Below are 19,790 nucleotides of genomic sequence, written 5' to 3'. Positions count from 1 at the left end.
TATTTTCTTGTATGTAGGGTTTAAGGAAGCTGCAGACACAGAAAGATGTGTGGGATAGCAGTCATTGTGTCTGGAATTAAGATAATTTTATCTTCTTTAGACCCCAATTTTGTCTCTCCAGTACCTCTATTGGAACAACAGGTAATAATATACTACTCTCTTAGTCAACTCGTATTATTTTGCTGTAGTTACTGTTGTGTTACTAGCTTTTATTTTTGTTAATATTTATTATTTCTTGTACTTTTTTTACTTCGTCATCTCTAACTTAGGTAAAGTCTGCATATACTTTAGCCTTTCCGGACCCCACGCCCACTTTATGGGAATGTACTGGTATGTTATTGTTGTTGTTGTCGCTTACTGAACTAACCATTGATGCAAGAACAGCAAAACTGCAGCTTTATTAGGCTTATTTTACTTGTGATTTTTACATTTATCACTCCTTTATGTATCTTTGGATGAAGCCCTTTTGATGCTACATCTAAATTAAGTTAAAAAACAGCAATTAGAAGGGGCAAAAGCAGCATATAAACTGTCCACAACCAGTGGCAAAGTCAGAAATTTCGTTAAGGTTGTTCAAGATTTAATCTATACGTATGTAAAATAATTTTTGACCTATATGCTTCGTATAGTATTCTATATTCATAGTAATGGATTTTTCGATGAAGGGTGTTTGATGGGCCACCCTTCACTACGTGTGGCTGCGCTACTGTCTGTAACTGAAAAGGGAAATTAGTGAAAGCTAGTTTTGGTTAAAGAATTGAAAGAAAGGAGCTATCTATGCACCTTAATTTGAGGAAAAATTGGCTTGCAAGAGTGTGGCCTATTGGTCAATGAAGTGGGTTGAGAACCACGAGGTCTTAGTTTAGTTTCAGAGTTGAATTACTCGAGGTGGTGGCAGAGTTACTTGGTATCTGTTGCTGGTGAGAGGTGTTTCGTGGAATTAGTCGAGGTGTACACGCGCTGGCCCCGACACCATGGTTATCAAAAAGCATGAGGAAAAGTTGATGTCTGAAGTTTCTAAAGTTGCTATTTTTGCATCACTCCTTTCAGTATGTTTAGATGAACCCCATTTGCTGCTACATCTAAATTAAGTTTAAAAAACAGCAACTAGAAGGAGCAAAATTCAGCATAAAAATGCAAGCAACTGAAAAGGGAAATTAGAGAAAGCTAGCTTTGATTAAAGAATTGTAAGAAAGGAGCTATCTTTGCACCCGAAAGAGGAAAGCTTGATGTGAAGCTGCTAAAGCTGTTATCTTTTTTACCCCTCCTTTCTGTTTTGTTAGACGAATCCATATGCTACAACATCTAAATTATGTACAAGAACAGCAACTAAAAGGACCCATCTATGTAGTTTTGAGGAATGATTTATGAAGTTTCTGCTTTTGTTTTTCTTTAGAATCTTTTTGCTTGATCGGCCTATGTTCATATAAGTCAACTGAAGCAAAAACAGCATAAGAACTGCCTGCAACTGTGAAGGGAATTTTTAGAAAGCTAGCTTTGATATAAGAATTAAAAGAAAAGAGATATTTTTTCACCTTAATGAGGAAATATTTATGCGAAGTTTCTAAAGTTATCTTTTTCATCACTCCTTTCGAATAATGAGATGAGCCCATTTTGCACAACACCTAAATTAAAGAAAGAGCAATTAGAAGGATCTATCTTTGTACCTGAATGATAAATGATTTATTAAGTTTCTGTTATTGTTATTCTTTAGAATCTTCTTGATTGATCTGCCCATTTTTATACAAGTCTCAAATGAATCAAAAACAGCATAAAAACTGCCTGCAACTGGAAAGGGAAATTTTAAAAGGAAGTTGTTATCACTTATCGCATCACTCATTTCCGAATCGTTAGATGTACCCCTTTTTCTGCAACATCTAAATTAAGTAGAAGAACAACACTTAAAAAAGGCCATCTTTTAGCTTTATTATGAATGATTTATGAAGTTTCTGTTATTGTTTTCCTTTAGTATCTTTCGACTGATCTGCCCGTTTCTATACAAGTCTCAGATAAAGCAAAAACAACATAAGAATTGCCTGCAACTGAAAAGGGTAATTAGAAAAGCTAGCTTTGACAAAGAATCTTAAAAAAAGAGCTACCTTTCCACCTTAATGAGGAGCCCTACTTCCCTCTTTCCGACCCCATCACTTCAATTCAAGGGCAAAAGATTGATGTGAGGTTTCTAAAGTTGTTATCCTTTTCATTTTTAAGAGTTATCTTGTAGAGGCTGATAATGTTTAGTATTGTCATTAGACTTTGTTTTCAGTGGATGACATAAAAGGGGTGTTAAGAAGAAGGGGTCCAGATAATTTGGGATGCAAGAAAGTATTACTTCGTTCTGGGGTTTCAGCTTTACCAGGTGGAGAGCAAGATATAGTTGCCTTTGTGGAGGATGAAGATGCAAATGACGGAGAGAATTCTCATATGGGTGGTGGTGGTGGTAAAGAATTCATTGAAGAGTTGCAATTTATTGGTGCTACGTTACAGCTTAGAGGCATAAGTCCAATCATTCAACCATTGGTGGACATGTCAGGGAACATCCTTGTTTATAATGGTAATACATTGCGTTTGATCCATTACCAACATGATAGACTGAAGTGTCTCTTGGATTTCTTGCATCTTGACTTTTTTGTGCTTCATATATTTTATTGTCAACTTAATTGATGGTTAACTTTGGAGAGTTAAATACTGTACACAATTATGTAGTATTTGTTCCTCTTCACTTTCAAGTGACTGGCCAAATGCAGATTCTGCTATTTTAGTTTTCTTGTTTGCGAGAATAATTCGGATTTCTTTCTTCTCAACCAAGTTGATTGCTTCAGCGCTTTTTCTTTCTTATATATTCGTCATTTCTGTCAAAGTAAATCATTTTTTTTAAGTAATGAAAATATTGAGACTTAAATTTTTTATTTTTTATCAAAATATTATCCTATTTACTAAGAGTCTTTTATTGACTCTTGTTTACCCCATTTAAAATGCGTCTTTTATTGACACTGCTTTGTTTTGCTGTGATTTTTGTTTAGGTGAAATATTTGGAGGCATCCAAATGAGTAGTGGTAGCAATGACACTGAAATTCTTATGCAACATCTAGGACTATGCGGTTGTCATGTTTCCTCTCCACATAATAAAGCTCATACTTCTGGAGAAAGGGGAACTTCTGTTCCAGAACTTCTTTCCAGAATCAGGGGGCCGTGGGCTTTGATTTATTGGCAGGTAACTTTTGGTGGGTAAGTTTCTATTGGCTTATTAAGCAGGAAAGGCTGCATCATTTTTAAACAAACGCTTCTCTGATGCTCCGCTTACACTTTGCTATAGAGTAGTTCAAAAATATTGTGGTTTGGTCGAGATGCATTTGGAAGGCGAAGCCTTCTTGTTCACTGGCCAACAAAGGAGGACCCTCGGTTTCTGCTATCTTCTGTATCACCACTTGCCTCCGTAAACGAAAGTTCTGGTAATACTTCTTCAGCATCCTACTCGCTTATTGATCTCGTTTAACATAACAAAGATTTCTTAGAGAAGCTTCAACTTGTTTTAAACAAACATAAGCAGTAAGTTGTCATTATCCTTTATGGTAACAACTGCATTAAATTAGCAATCGTGATGATTGAGCATGTACAGGCAAGAACATTTAGTAATCAAACATATCGTTTTGAGCTAAGCATTTTGGTGATTTAGCCATCCTCTATGAAGTTTGTTGCTTCATGGAAATGTTATTGAAAGTCAGCTCTCTCAATTGAAAATTGTTTCTTTTGAGCTTTCGAGCTGTCTATTAGTTGGATAGAACAGTTGATGTTGGAAGAAAATCGTTGTTGCTTGTTTGTCCATAGTTCACTACTTCAAAATTAAAAACATCAATGTAAAGTTATTTGACATTCTCGCATACCGACATGAAATGAAGAAAAATGCCAAATATGGCAGCGGTTGGTTGTGTAGTCTATATTTCCTCTATCCTTCCTCTGTGAATGACTGCAATATTTTAACTCAGTGTAGCTTTGATCTTGCAGAATTTGCAGATGGAGGCCAAATAGCCAAAACAGACTTCTGGGAAGAACTTCCATGCGGTGTATATAGTTTGTCTATTGGTGCTTTAGAAACGGATGAAGATTTAATTGGTGAAGTTTTGAAACATGACTGGACAGATCCAAAGCTTAAGGAGTTAATCACTTGGGAGAGAACTTCTATCCAACCAAAACCCGAGGACTTGTGTGCTTCGCGCCAAAAGGGTTATTGCAGGAAAGAGAAATCGCCGTTAACTCCTTCCACTCTGATAGAACCTAAGTTAGGTTAATATCACATAGTTATGCTGTTAATACCGTTCATTACATATTTGGTGAATGTAGTAATTGTGATTGAACATTCTGTCAGAGTGTAAATTGATTGCAGTCTTCTTCTAATTGTTACAGCTTCGACAGACTGCCTACTTACATCGTTACCACACAGGGTAATGATTGCGTTACAAGAGTCGATGATGCGACGCACTGCATTAAATACAATCTACCAGGTCTGAAACTGATTTTCTTTTGTTTTCTGTCTCCACCCAATGGTTAGAAATAACGTTTGACTCCCCCCTGTTGATACATGTATTAATCTTAGAAGCCCTTTAATGGAACAGGAAAAGCATAAGCTGCTATATTAGCTTTCTGAATTGACATAATTCTTGGGTAATGTGTAGGCCACTTCAGTTGATTACACAAATAAATACAATACTCCAGTTGCCGTGCTCTTTTCTGGTGGATTAGACTCTATGATACTTGCTGCATTACTAGATAAGTGCATGGATGCCAAATGTAAGTGTTTCTGACAGCCCTTTTGTTTGAGTTACGAATAGAAAATTCTTCAATTTCCTTTCCTGTTTGTTTTACCTGTGGAATGTTTAATCTAGTTATGGTCATTCTGGTGTTATACTTGTAGATGATATTGATCTGCTAAATGTAAGCTTTGACGGTCCATTTGCTCCTGATAGAGTCTCTGCTAGGGCAGGTTTAAAGGAACTTCAAAAAATTGCGCCATCAAGAAGGTATCCATTCCCCTTCTTGCTTTTGTTTGTACCATTAGCCACTGGATTTCTTCTTGAGAAATCAGTAAGATGACACACTTATATCTGAAAACGCATGCTGATAATGCCCGGAATGATGAATCTAACAAATTAGTAGCCCAGAATTAAATGCAACCACATTATTGTGAAGAATAATTGGGCATTGAAGGCAGCCAAAGATGTGCCTAGTGGTCAATGAAGTGGGTTAAGAACCATGAGGTCTTAGGTTCAAACCCCCAGCGGAGATTTAAAAAACAGTAGGCTATTTCTTCCCATTTGTTCTAGCCTTGGTGGATAGAATCACCTGACACCTGTTACTGGTGGGAGGTTGCATGTATCTTGTGGAATTACTTAGGGTACGTGCAAGCTGGCCCGGACACCACAAAAAACAAAAACAACATACCAAGTGTAATCCCACAAACGGTGTCTATGAAGCAGTCTTATCAAAAGTGAAAAGCGCAAAAAAAGGCTCAAAGTTCTGATGGGGCTTAAAGCGCAAATAAAAGTGTGGGCTTCAATGATAAAAGGCACAAAGGGAGAAAAAGTACAAATATTTATGTTTAGTCCAAGACTAATAACTATAAGCATGAATGACAAATATATGAACAAAGAAAACGATAAAGTGATATATCAATAGTTTAGTGTCGCCTCTTCAGCTGAGTCTCATTGGCAAGGAAAAGTATGCCTTAGAAACTTGATGACGACAGTGAAGCGCACAGAAAGCGAGGCGAAGTGCTCAACACCTTTTGAGCTTCGCTTTAGGGCTCAAGCACGCCTTTGATAACACTGCTGGGGAGGTTAGTGTTTACACAGACCTTACCCATATAGGTAGAGAAGTTGTTTTCTATAGACTCCCGGCTCAAGAAACTCCAGTCCTATGCAGCCCAGAAACAGAAGTACATGGAACAACAGAGAATAGCAAATAGCAAATAGTCACGGAATGAAAACTACAACAAAATAATAGAATAATCGAGGTACAGGCAAAACAGAAGTAAAAATAAAAAGCGGGGATTGAAGAAGTTTGGCAATCTAAGGAATGACCCTACTTAATGTACCTTCTATAGACACAAAGATATTAGGTTGCTCATGTGAAAGGAAAACATTTTTATGCAATGCAACTTGGTTTTGCCTCTTCTATTTTCTGTATTTTTTCTTTCTTTTTGAGGTTTGTTCATCATAAAACTGAGTTGCAGATGGAAACTTGTAGAGATTGATGCTGATTTGCTGAAGCTGACCTCTGAAACGAAGCATGTTATGTCACTAATAAATCCTGCAAGTACCTACATGGTATCTTTCAAATCAATACCTCTATGAATATGTCTCTGTTACTTTGTCATTTTGAACCTCGATCAAATTGCAAAATTATTTTTTCCTTGCCTCAGGATCTGAATATTGGTACTGCTCTGTGGTTGGCTGCTGGTGGTGAGGGTTGTTTGCAAGATGAAACAGGCAACGATGATACCCGTGACCATGTCAAGTACAAATCTGCGGCTCGGATTCTCCTAGTTGGTGCTGGGGCAGATGAACAATGTGCTGGATATGGTCGGCATAGGACAAAATATAGAAACGGAAGGTGAAGTTTTCCTGTGTATCAATTTTTCCCATCTCCCACCGTCTAAAATATAGATTTGAGTAGAGTTTGGTGTGTATTGATAATGTGCCAACATCTTCTCTCTGTTTAATACATTCCCGTTAGACTCATTGTTGTGATATCCACTGCATCCCCGTTATATGTAGTTTTGCCTTCCTCAAAAGTACTTGGAGCAACTAACACTGGGATGCATTCACCTCTTGTTGATATAATGTTGCTACTTACTCCTTCAAAGAAGTTGCTTAAAGAGGTAATTGCTCATGGTCTAATCCGTGCTCTTTTGGTGCTGTATCAGCTGGTTAGGTCTGAATGATGAAATGAAACTAGATATGCAGAGGATTTGGAAGAGAAACCTAGGGAGAGATGACAGGTGTATTGCTGACAATGGGAAGGAGGTACTTGAATTGCTTAAATCGAGTACTTTCTTATATTATAGTTACTTTCTGAATTTATTTTCTATTCTTGCCAGGCCAGGTTCCCATTCTTGGATGAGGATGTCATCAGGATTTTGCTAGATATTCCGTTGTGGGAGATTGCTGACCTTGATCAACCAATTGGTATTGGTGACAAGAAAATCTTGAGAGAGGTTATCTTCACCTCTGAGCTTTATCTTAGATTAGATTTTGAAATTGCATTTAACAATGATTGAGAATTGATAGTCTTTATGGTGGATGTCGTAATCCTTTGTTTATATCTGTACTCAGTGTTGCTTCCTCCCTCCCCCCTTCTGAAATCTCTCGCTTAAATATTTTTCTCTTGCAGGTTGCACATTTACTTGGTATATCTGAAGCAGCCTCTCTGCCGAAAAGAGCAATTCAGGTATATATTATTTGCTCTTTATCTGTCGTTGCGTCGATATTCTCTTACTCATATATGATTCACAAAAAGCCATCTTAATTGAGGAGTTTTGTTTCCAAAATGCATCAAAGTTGATCGCGATAATTTCTTTTAATCGTATAAAGGTATCACAATATAGATCTCCTTTCCATTCATCCTCTGCACAGGCAGTTCTTGTGTGATAAGAACTTTCTATTATGCTTGTCATACTTTTGATATCCATTTTGCCAATAGAATTAGCATTCACAATCAACTTGATTAGAATTTTACATACCATTTGTTGCTTGTTAGAGTAACATTCTAAAAGTCTTAACAATGACAAGTTTACTCAACTATGCTTTAACTTTTTCTCTCAGTTTGGTTCAAGAATTGCGAGAGAATCAAATCGGAAGAATTTTGGAAGCAACCGTGCAGCCAATCAAGCATCTGCCGGAAGTGTGACAATACATGGGAACAACTCATAATCACGTTTATATAAACCATAAATCACAGTTCTTTTGCTGGAGCTTTATCAACTCCAGGAATCAGGACCACAAGTCAAGGTCGACAACACACAGCTGGTTTCATAATATTTATTCGAATGATGACGGATCCCGCATATTATTTTGAATGACAGTTTTTGGCAGTCCAGGATCTAGATGCCATCTCTCGTCTTCGTATTCGATACAGTGAATACTTGTCTTTGATCTTTTGGTTGAACGATACAGTGGAGCACTCAGGTTTTCTCGGAAAAATTAAGTAGAATTATTAGTCAATGTAGTTTCTACTAGGTTGTGCCCATTGTGTTTCAACTTTCTATAGGGTCCCCTTTAATTATGTTGCACCTGGTGAAAATATCAAGCACACAACATATTTTTTCACTCGATTGATGCATTTTCCCCCTTTGTTTGTTGTTTATATTAGTAAATAATAACGAGTTTTTTAACATCTAAACTAACTAGTGTGTCAAGATTAACAAAACTAAACATGTCTTTACAACAAGAACGGCTCTTGGCTCAGTAATAACATCAGGGATATTATTCATATTTTGTGAAGATCGAGAAGGAAATTATGTTATTCTTCTATACTTTAAGGGCCAACTGACCATGGCTTGATGGAACATACACGTACACCACTCTTAGAAGGAGTAGTAGTCGGTAACTCACCCATCACAACTAAGTATTACAAAATGCAAGGCTGTTTTTGGTTTACCAGTGGCGACTGATTCTAGTCTCTAGATGTTACAACAACGTGCTGATAGATATTCTCATTTCCGATAGACCCTAGCGATTGACTAGATATTCATTCTAGATATTACAATAATGACATGCGAGACCATTTTCTATAGACCCTGGCGACTAACTAGATATTCATTCTGGATATTACAACAATGACATGCAAGACCATTTCCGATAGACATTCTGGATGGTACAACAATGACATTCGAAACCGTTTCTGATATTCGGAGAAAAAAAAAATGGATTGAAAACGCTAGAAGGAGGGCTTGAACCTCCGACCTTGTGGTTAACAGCCACACGCTCTAACCAACTGAGCTATTCCAGCTTATATATTTGCTCTTGCCTATTATATTAATATTTTGGTTCCAGTAATTTTGATCATAAAATTGTGGTTTATAGCTACTATTTTTTCAATTAAAATTTTTATATATGTAACTGTTCTTAAATAAATTTTTTAGAATTGTTGTTCGAATTCATACCAAAAATTAGATTCTTCAATTTTTTTTTTATTAAATTCCATCAATCTTTTTCAGGATAGAAGTATATTTAGTGATAAAGAAAAATCAATTAATTAAAAATTTGTTCTCATGAAAGCTTATAAAGAATTTAAAAAATCTATTTATTTGTCAACAGAAAAATGTCAAAATATTTTAAGGAAGCAGGTTGATCTTATTTCAATATTTGGAATAACATACTCAACCTAATCCTATAAGAGAATATGTAGAAAATGAGACATATGCAAATTTTTTCCTACCTTTGTTTCAATTAGATCATGAGTTCAAAAAAATATATATTTTTCCAAAAAATATTTTGATTTGTTTCTACGTTTCTTATTAATGGTCTTTTATGTATATTCTTTCTATCTTCATTTATATGTAATTGTTTTAATGACAATTCCTAAACCAGTAATAGGAGTTCATTCTAAAATCACAAAACCTTCTCAAGAAAATAGACTTAAACTAATGCATAATCTTTTTTATAAAGGTATTATTTTAATTAATCGATGCACACTATACTTCGATTACTTCATCGAGTATCTACTATTAGTCCACATCAATACAAGTGTCACACATCATTTTTATTTAAATTATAATTTTTTTATACGCTTTATTTACGGTTAAACTACACTTGAAATATGCTAATCCAACAATGTAACACAAAAAAAAGTGTCATATCATTTTTACTGAAACTGTAATTTTTTATGCACTTTATTGACGGTTACACCACTTTAAATATGTTAATTGGGCAAATGAATCAAAAAGAATTGTCACATATCATTTTTATTAAACTTTATAATTTTTTTTTACGCACTTTATTGACGTTTACACTATATTTTAAATATACGAATGCAACTATAACCAAAAAAAAAAAAAAAAAAAAGAATGTGAAAGGAAAGGACGGATAACATGTTCAGTCACTTGTCTTTTGTTGCATGGTACCAATGATTTTCAGCATTGATAAGAATATTTCGAAAAATATATATATATATGAATTAAATATTTTTATGAAGCCACACTAACTCACTTGTCTTTTGTTGCATGGTACCAATGATTTTCAGCATTGATAAGAATATTTCGAAAAATATATATATATATGAATTAAATATTTTTATGAAGCTACACTAACACTTTGAATGTGCTAATGCGATATATAATGTAACACACACAAAAAAACAAAAAACAAAGCAAAAGAATATAATACAAGTCTGATTTCTTTTTTTTTTTTACGCATTGTATTGACCGTTATACTATACTTTAAATATGCTAATGCGATTATAACATACACACAAAAAAATAAATGTAAAAGGGAAGGCCGAATCACATGTTCAGCACTAGTCTTTAGTTGCATGGTACCCATGATTTTCATCAGAGTTTAAGTTCTCTGCACCGTTAGTACACAAAATATTTTATACTATCAGTTAACTTGACCTGCTATTATAGATTAAGATAACCTACAATAGCAAGTCAATTTTACCTGATCGTGTAGAATATTTTGTACTCTGATGGTGTGCAAAACTTAAATTCTTTTCAGCATATTTAGGTAAAAAACAAATTAAAATCACGATTGAACTACTAAATAATAAAACATCAAGAATATTTCAAAAATAAAAATTATGAAATATCATAATTTTTATGAAGCGTTACATTAGCACTTTGAATGTGCTAATCACACAAAAACAAAAGCTAAAGAAAACAATACGAGAGTGAATTTTTTCTTACCCACTTTATTAACAGTTACGCCACACTTTAAATATGCTAAGGCGACTACAACACATACCAAAAAAAAAAAGACACACACAATGTGAAAGGGAAGGGCGGATCACATGTTCGGTCACTAGTCTTTAGTTGCCTGATTTTCAGCATAAATAAGAAAAAAACAAATCAAAATCATGACTTAATTACTAAAGATAAAACATCAAGAATATTTCAAAAGAAATTATGAAATATAATAATTTTTCTGATAATATTCATATATATTTTTATTAAAAGTTTGATTTTCTAACTTTTTGATCTGATGACTTAGATTTTTCAAGTATTAATTCCTTCAAATATTTTTGATTTCTAACGGAGAAAGAGTCAAAAACAACTTTCATATTTAAAAAATGGCTCAAAAATATCCTTCTTCCACCTTTTACTTAAAAGAAAATTTTACTCTTATTGTTGGCTCAATCATATATATATTCAAGACATGATACTATTGTTTTATTTTTATTAGGATCTTAATAATCTAGTTGATTGACTATGATTTAAATTTTTATTTTATTGATGAAGATTCGATTTTTCACCTTATAATATCTTGCCTTATTTCCTTACCTTGCCCCAAATATAATAAGAATTTTTCTAAGAAAAAATGCTTTATGTATGGTAGGTATATTTTATTTTTTTTCCCTTGAAGAGTTAAAACTAAGACTGTTTCAAGATAATTCGAAGAAAAAGAGAGAACTTTGATGTTTCTTCAAATGAAACTTTAAGAGGTTGTCTAAAATAAAAATTGAGTAGCATAATAATATGGTTCCCTTGAAGCCTTTAAATTACTCTCCTAAACTAATTAAAGGCTCCTTTGTAAGACTCCTTCTGACTTAATTTAGTTGGTAACTTTTTATTTTACAAGGTATTTACGAAATCATAAATATTATTATTAATTTTATTAATTTACTCTTTATTCTTATGTGCATATGAAGATCATTTATGAAAATTTGCTTACATTAAATTGTTTAAGCATCTAAAGAATATTACTCATTTCCTCCAATAATAGTTGTCCACTATTAACTCAGGGCCGGCTCTACCTGTAAGAAAAAAAAGTGTCCGCCTTAGACCCCCAAATTTGAGGGACCTCATTTATTACAACAATATAATATATATAGATTTTTTCTAAAAAAAATGAATATTACTTATAAAAAAATATTTTTTTTTATATAAAAGAAAAAAAATTATTAGAAGAAGTTCATATATCTAGAGTACTATGGCTCAAAAAGATTAAATGCATTGATTATATTATTACTTAAAAAGAATAATTAGAAAAAAAATCGATTAAATAATTTTGAAAATAGAGTTCATTAAAAGAAAGTTACTTTGTCTTAAAATTTTAAGGTCTCCCTTTGATTTTTGCCTTAAGCCACGAATATGCTTGAGCCGTCCCTATATTGACTTGACACACAATTTAAGAAATAATAAATAATAAAAATGAATTTACCATATTATCCTTTGAATATTTATTATTTTGACAAATACATTGCATTATGAATGGAGTATCATTTAATACTAAGGGTAAAATAAGCCAAAAAAAGTAAGTGGGCATTTGGCCATAAAATTTAAAATTTTTGAAGTTGGAATTGGAGCTGGAGTCGAAGTTGAAATTAAAGTTGGAGTTGGCGTTGTATTTATCCATGAATATAATTGGAGTTGCTTTTGAATTTTCATGAGAGAAGAAAGATGGAAAAAAGTGAAAAAAACTTTTTCTTGTTTTCCATTTTTCCAAATACAACTCTAGGTTGTGTTTGAAATTCTCATGGCCAAACACAACTTGAAGTTGAATTTGACATAAAGTGAATTTTTTTTCGAAAAAGTGAAAAAAAAATTCATGGACAAACAGACATAAATTATCCATTCGTTTTTCAAACTACGCAAGTATTGTTGGACATCTGCTTTTAGTATGGTGGATAAGTATAGTTAGGCAGAAGGAGTAATTATAGAAGTAAAATGGAATATTTTTAATAATTTTGTCTTGATTTAATAAGTGGACAAATAATTTAAGATATGAATTTATAATAAAGTGACCAATTAAAATGGGACAGAGAAAGTATTCTAATATATATAGAAGAGGCTTGGAAGCAGGAGGAGGTCGTCATACTTGCTTCCTCCGTAATTTACCATATCACCCCTAATTAATTATTATATGTCATTTAGGTATTAAAAAATTAATAATATTTAACAAAAATATAAAATAGACTTTTATGACATGTCCGTTTCAGCTGCTTCAACCGTAATTTTACTATTTCATCCTAATTAATTACTATAGGTCATTTAAGTATTAATACGTGATTTTACTATATCACCCCTAATTAATTATTATATGTCATTTAAGTATTAAAAATTAATAATATTTAACAAAAAATAAAATACACATTTATGACATGACTGCTTCAGTTGCTTCAACCGTAATTTTATTATTTCATCCCTAATCAATTACTATAACTCATTTAAGTATTAAAAAATTAATAATATTTAATAAAAAATATAAAATAAACAAAAAAAAAAGATAAACAAACTAGTGAAGTTTTAAATTAATTTGACATCTTATATAAGGCCTGTCTAAATTTTTTTCACAACTGTTTTTTATATTAATTTTGTTATACCACTTCTAATAAGTTATTTCCTAATTGATTATTATATGCCATTTATGCATTAAAAAATTAATAATATTTGATAAAAAAAAGTAAAATAGACATTTATGACATGTTTGCTTCAGTTGTTTCAACCATAATTTTACTATTTTATCCCTAATTAATTATTATGAGTCATCTAAATATTAAAAAAATATTTAATAAAAAAATAAAATAAACAAAAAAAATATAAATTAATTATTGATGTTTTAAATCAACTTGACATCTTATATGAAGCCCGCTTAAATTTTTTTGACAACTATTTTTTATAGTAATTTTATTGTATCACTTCTAATAAGTTATTATGAGTCATTTAAGACATGTCTACTTCGAGACTTCAATCATGATATTTGATTGACTCTCGAAATTCTATCAGTGTCACTAAAATTGAAATAAAAGAAAAAGTATTATAAATTTCAATAATTAAAAACTTAAATTATTCTCAAAATATTATAGACTATCAATGTTACAAAACTTTGGACAAGGAGAATATTATAAATTATAATGGCTAACAATTTAAAATAGTAAATTACAATGTCAAAAAACTATTATAAATTACAATAGCTAACAACTTAAAATATCTACAAAAATATTTAAAAGATAATTAATTATCAAAATTTTATTTGTATCATATAAATTGAGACTAAAAAATAACATATATTGGCACGGGCCTTCGATATCTGGTAGAATTAGAAGGAAGCATAAGATGTGTCCAAGATCAAGTGCCAAAGGGCTCAATGATTTGTTTTATGGGTGAGTTTTAGTTTAATTCCGAATTAAAAAAAAGGAAAAAAGATAGAAACGACACTTCAAATTAAATTATTTTCATGAAAATGACCATGAAATTTAATTTCCACGTTCTAGCCATTTCAATTTATTGATTTGTTCTATCTCGTTTCTACACACCTTCTATACAGTTTCTACACAAATCTTATACATATAAGTATTCCATACGAAAATTATATAGTTTTGATACACAATTTATACAATAACTGTACATATTTTTTTACACATTTTATACAACAATTATATAATTTTCATACACTTTCTATATATTTTTTATATATATTTAATACATAAACATATTTGATAGAACTATGTAATTTATATACATATATCTTATATTGATACATATTCTATTTAACAATTATATCATTTTTATATAATTTAATTATTATTTCTAAACAATAAAAAAAAGAATATTTGATCAGTTAAAAAATTTATAGCAAAAAAAAATTGAAATAGTTTTAAAAGGGCCGAATTTCCCAAGTTGAATATTGTATCAGTATTGTATATAGACTGTATCAGTATTGTATATGGACTGTATATGAACTACGTAGGTCAAAATGACCCAAATTAGGAAATGACTATAAAACAAAAATAGTATATTCGACTGGCCACTCTTTGAAAAGTTTTCAAACTTGGGTTATTTGTTTTAAAAAGTGTTAGAGAGTGTCCTTTTTCCTTAAAAAATGGTAAATTATAACACCTTATATATCTATTTAAAAGGTGAAAGGAGAATATTTGAGATCTCATTTTCATATGTCAGGGTTATTTTGACATTTTCTGTAAATAGAAATAACTGATTTGAAAAAATTGAAATTAAAAATGCAAAAAGAAATATTCAAAAATAGGAAACCTAAAAGAGAATGGATGTACGATAAAAAACTAAAAAGGAAAAAATCAAAATAAATAGAGTTATTTTGTTCTTCTGTCATAACAGGCTTCTTAGTGTTAGGAGGAAATTCAGGTGGGTGAGTGTCACCATAAAGACCAGTCAACTTGAATGTAGGCTCGAAAGTGTAACGCTGATCACCAGTAATATTCAATGCAGGCTCTCTTGTAGAGTAGGGAGGCAAAACTTGTGGATGAACATCAAAAGTAGGAGCTTCAAGTGGGGGTGGCGCCGCGAAAGCATGAACAGCAGGTGGAGCCGAGTATGTGGTAGTCTTGGATTGGGGAGTGAGAAAATAAACATTGGAAGTGGTTAGATATTGTTGCCCCAGAGTCGATCCTGATGCATGTTGTGGCATATCAACAAAAATAAAAAATTGTGCATGTGACACGGGAGGCAAGCTAGAAAGATATTCCAGATTATCAGTGGGAACTGGAGGAGGCGGCAACCCATTAGCTCAAGCTCGATGCATTTCTATCATTTGCTGCCTTAATTTTTGAATCTCTTCATTACCTCCTAAATTCTCATTTCTCGAACTCCCTATCTGATTAGTGACAACAAACTCGGTATCCTTGTTGGCCATAACCTTCTCTGTGACTTGGTGCAATATGGAGGACCAGCCAAAATGCCACAAACCAACCACCTCAAACTAACTGAACAAGAGATAGCAAATGCGTTAGAGTTCATCACTTTCTCAAAATCTCTTTTTTTTTTTATGAAAAGATCACCGAACCCAAGAAGGGCACCTACGTATCTCACTCCTGAAAGAGGAGAATCAGGTGTTCATAGTTCGTGAAGTCTTACCAAAATGGCCAATTAAACTCTTTTTCCTTTTCTTGAAATTTTAAGGAGAAAAGAAAAATGACAAATTGTCAAAAGAATAGACGAAAATCTTTTTTTTTGAATTTTTCAGCTTTAATAACCTATAAAAAATGAAACCTATGATTACCAAAGAAACTCTTTTTGGTTTTTCAATTTTGCACTTCATACGAAAATGAAACTTGAACCTATTAAAGAAAAATCTTTTGTAGTTTTGTTTTATTGATGCATATGACACCTACTCTAAATGAAGAGTGAAAAAAATATTTTTGGATTTTTGAAATAAGATCAACCAAAAATGAAACCTACGACTATTGAGGAAAATATTTTTTTTAAAATTTTTTTTCAAGACATGTATGAAACACCTACGCTAAATGAAAATTGAAGAAAATCTTTTTGAATTATTTTAAATAAGATCCCCGAACCTATAATAGGATGCCTACGTATCTCACTCCCAAGAGAGAAGAATCAGGGGTGCGTAGTTCCTCCAGATTGGACAATTAAGGATTAAATGACAAAATCCTGAATTGAGAGACACAACTAAAGACAGACGATGAAAATAAAATCTTTTTTGGGTTTTTAATTAGAAACTAACACCAACAACTATGAAAGACACTACTGCAAAAATGCCAAAAAGCGACGACCAGTGTCGCTTTTTTGGGCAAAATCAACAAAAATCCGTCGCTTTTTTTTCGTCTCAAAAAGGGGCGTTGTTTTTTTAAAAATGACCGCCTACGTCAAATTATTACGACGAACAACGTCGCTTTTGGAGAAAAGAATTTTTTTAGTTATTTTTTGAAAAAACGACGTTGTGCGTCGCTTTTTGTTCTTCACGTGAAGAACACATGATGAACAAAAAGCGACACTGTGCATCATTTTTTGTTCATCATGTGAAGAACACAAGATGAATAAAAAATGACGGACATCATCGTTTTATTGAAAAAAATAATAATTTTTTCAGAAAAATTGACGCTGTCCGTCGTAATTTGAGAAAAATAAAATACTTTTTGAAAAAAAAAGCTACGTTGGTCGTCGCTTTTTGTTCTTCATAATGAATAAAAAGCGACGTTGATCGTCGCTTTTTGTTCTTCATAATGAATAAAAAGCGACGTTGATCGTCGCTTTTTGTTTTCCATAATGAATAAAAAAGCGTTGTTGGTCGTCGCTTTTTGTTCTTCATAATGAATTAAAAACCGACAGCCGTCGTCGCTTTTTTGCATTCTTTTATGCAGAAATCTGCATTTCCTACATCCCAGTGCCAAATAAAAATCCCATTCAATATATACATCCCTCATGCAACACACATTATTACAATAATCATACAACACACTACATCAACAAATCATTTAAGCAATTCACATCAACAACACTTAAACAATGAACCCAACAACATTCAAAATACTTAAAACAATCCTAAAGATTTTTCACTAACTAAAAGCTAAGTTCAAAATATCTAAAAATTATCTAAAAGTCAAGTCCAACAACACTAACGAGTAGCCCCAACAAACTCCTCATCACTATCTGTTTCCTCTTTCCTACTTGAATCTGGAGCAACGACCTGTGTTAAGGCTCGTCTAAGATGTGCAATCTGATGTGATATATTAGCATGTCTCTAAAAAATTGTAGAAATGGCCAGATCGTGCTTTGTCAACCAACAACACATTGTCTAAAAATCAATTGACTAGTGTTATATGAATTTATATGACTAGTATATATATATATTAAAGTTAACTAAATAATAATTAAATCTAATATACCTTAACTCTTGAAACATGGCTTGTTTAGAGACTATTGAAATATCCCACCACTCATGCCAAGGATATGTAAAAAGTCTCATACGCTCTACCTTATAGCCTCATTAAATTCTTTTGACCCGGGATACCACCTGTAAATAAAATAATAAGTATGTAAGCTTGAATATTTTATTAATGAAAAAAATGAACCTATCAATTAAAAAATAAACTTACGAAGATCCATCAGGCTCGATAAACACTCTACCAAACATGTCTGTATCTCCCGGAATTAGACCAATCAAATCTGCATCAATATCTACTTTTACAGGAGGAGGTGCACCAATTTCAAGTCATGAATTCACATTTTCAAAAAATTACACTTTACTAATTTTAAAACACAAGTTCATCTTTCAAGTAACTACACTAAACCATTTTCAAGTCACTAATTCACTTCTTAAGTAACTACACTTGATAAATTTGAAGTCAATAGTACACATTTCAAAACACTAAACCATTTTCAACTCTCTAATTCACTTCTCAAGTGACAAAACTTAGCCATTTTTAAGTCATGAATTCACATTTCAAGTATCAACACTAAACCAATTAAAAGTCATGAATTCACATTTCAAGTATCAACACTAAACCAATTTCAAGTCATGAATTCACATTTTTAAGTGATTACACTTTACAAATTTCAAAACACAAGTTCACCTTTCAAGAACTACATTAAATAATTTTCAAGTCGTTAATCCACTTTTTAAGTGACTAGTACACATTTCAAAATGCTACACTTAACCATTTTCAACTCTCAAATTCACTTCTCAAGAGACTAAACTAAACCATTTTCAAGTCATGAATTTACATTTCAAGTATCAAGACTAAACCAATTTCAAGTCATGAATTCACATTCTCAAGTGACTACACTTTACAAATTTCAAAACACAAGTTCACCATTTAAGAACTACATTAAACCATTTTTAAGTCGCTAATACACTTCTCAAGTGACTAGTACACATTTCAAAACACTACATTTAACCATTTTAAACTCTCTAATTCACTTCTCAAGTGACTAAACTTAACCATTTTTAAGTCGTGAATTCACATTTCAAGTATCAACACTAAACCAATTTCAAGTTATGAATTCACATTTTCAAGTGATATTACACTTTACAAATTTCAAAATACAAGTTCACCATTCAAGAACTACATTAAACCATTTTCAAGTCGCTAATACACTTGTCAAGTGACTAGTACACATTTCAAAACACTACACTTAAACCATTTTCAACTCTCTAATTCACTTCTCAAGTGACTAAACTTAACCATTTTCAAGTCATGAATTCACATTTCAAGTATCAACACTAAACCAATTTCAAGTTATGAATTCACATTTTCAAGTGATATTACACTTTACAAATTTTAAAACACAAGTTCACCAGTCAAGAACTACATTAAACCATTTTCAAGTCGCCAATACACTTCTCAAGTGACTAGTACACATTTCAAAATACTACACTTAACCATTTTCAACTCTCTAATTCACTTCTCAAGTGACTAAACTTAACCATTTTCAAGTCATGAATTCACATTTCAAGTATCAATACTAAACCAATTTTAAGTCATGAATTCACATTTTCAACTGATATTACACTTTACAAATTTCAAAACACAAGTTCACCAGTCAAGAACTACATTAAACCATTTTCAAGTCGCTAATACACTTCTCAAGTGACTAGTACACATTTCAAAACACTACACTTAACCAATTTTAAATCTCTAATTTACTTCTCAAGTGACTAAACTTAACCATTTTCAAGTTATGAATTCACATTTTAAGTATCAACACTAAACCAATTTCAAGTCATGAATTCACATTTTCAAGTGATATTACACTTTACAAATTTCAAAGCACAAGTTCACCATTCAAGAAATACATTAAACCATTTTCAAGTAGCTAATACACTTCTCAAGTGACTAGTACACATTTCAAAATACTACAC

The 19,790-nt window shown here is 32.1% G+C and overlaps 1 protein-coding gene, 1 long non-coding RNA gene and 1 other non-coding gene across 5 annotated transcripts in view; 1 reads left to right on the top strand and 2 right to left on the bottom strand.

Annotated features, from left to right (window-relative positions):
• Position 1: 1 nt before the first annotated feature.
• LOC107847970 (asparagine synthetase domain-containing protein 1) lies at positions 2 to 8,348 on the top strand. 2 transcript variants are annotated; one of them, XM_016692595.2, is made up of 14 exons: positions 2 to 141; positions 2,254 to 2,554; positions 3,024 to 3,214; positions 3,317 to 3,452; positions 4,006 to 4,284; positions 4,405 to 4,502; positions 4,674 to 4,788; positions 4,913 to 5,018; positions 6,230 to 6,323; positions 6,419 to 6,609; positions 6,923 to 7,022; positions 7,097 to 7,213; positions 7,390 to 7,446; positions 7,821 to 8,348. In XM_016692595.2, exons 1-14 carry the CDS (start codon positions 46 to 48, stop codon positions 7,926 to 7,928), a joined length of 1,989 nt encoding a protein of 662 aa, XP_016548081.2. In that variant the 5' UTR covers positions 2 to 45; the 3' UTR covers positions 7,929 to 8,348. The 2 variants fall into 2 exon arrangements, with proteins under 2 accessions (XP_016548081.2, XP_016548080.2); XM_016692594.2 differs by having other exon boundaries at positions 3,024 to 3,228; positions 3,322 to 3,452.
• A 584-nt stretch (positions 8,349 to 8,932) lies between these two features.
• On the bottom strand, positions 8,933 to 9,006 carry TRNAN-GUU. The gene has a single exon. It is a non-coding gene; the product is annotated as a tRNA-Asn (tRNA).
• Positions 9,007 to 17,368: 8,362 nt separating this feature from the next.
• The window catches only part of LOC107848472, a 14,824-nt gene continuing 12,402 nt past the window's right edge, over positions 17,369 to 19,790 (bottom strand). Inside the window, exons 2-4 of one of the 2 annotated variants that reach the window (XR_001668034.2) lie at positions 18,025 to 18,106; positions 17,815 to 17,942; positions 17,369 to 17,723 (exon numbers count right to left, since the gene is read on the bottom strand). This is a non-coding gene — a long non-coding RNA (uncharacterized LOC107848472). The remainder of the gene's footprint in view (positions 17,724 to 17,814; positions 17,943 to 18,024; positions 18,107 to 19,790) is intronic. The other variant, XR_001668035.2, reaches the window with a different exon arrangement.

Source organism: Capsicum annuum, chromosome 11 (assembly GCF_002878395.1).
Source record: "Capsicum annuum cultivar UCD-10X-F1 chromosome 11, UCD10Xv1.1, whole genome shotgun sequence".
Taxonomy (NCBI): domain Eukaryota; kingdom Viridiplantae; phylum Streptophyta; class Magnoliopsida; order Solanales; family Solanaceae; genus Capsicum; species Capsicum annuum.
This window is presented reverse-complemented; position numbering and strand designations above follow the sequence as displayed.

Bases quoted from the DNA above. Each gene is read 5' to 3' on its own strand.
- LOC107847970 (XM_016692594.2), top strand. From the start codon at position 46: ATGTGTGGGATAGCAGTCATTGTGTCTGGAATTAAGATAATTTTATCT. The intron at 4,789-4,912 runs GTAAGTGTTTCT...TTATACTTGTAG, and splicing joins TAAGTGCATGGATGCCAAAT to ATGATATTGATCTGCTAAAT. The intron at 7,023-7,096 runs GTACTTGAATTG...TATTCTTGCCAG, and splicing joins TTGCTGACAATGGGAAGGAG to GCCAGGTTCCCATTCTTGGA.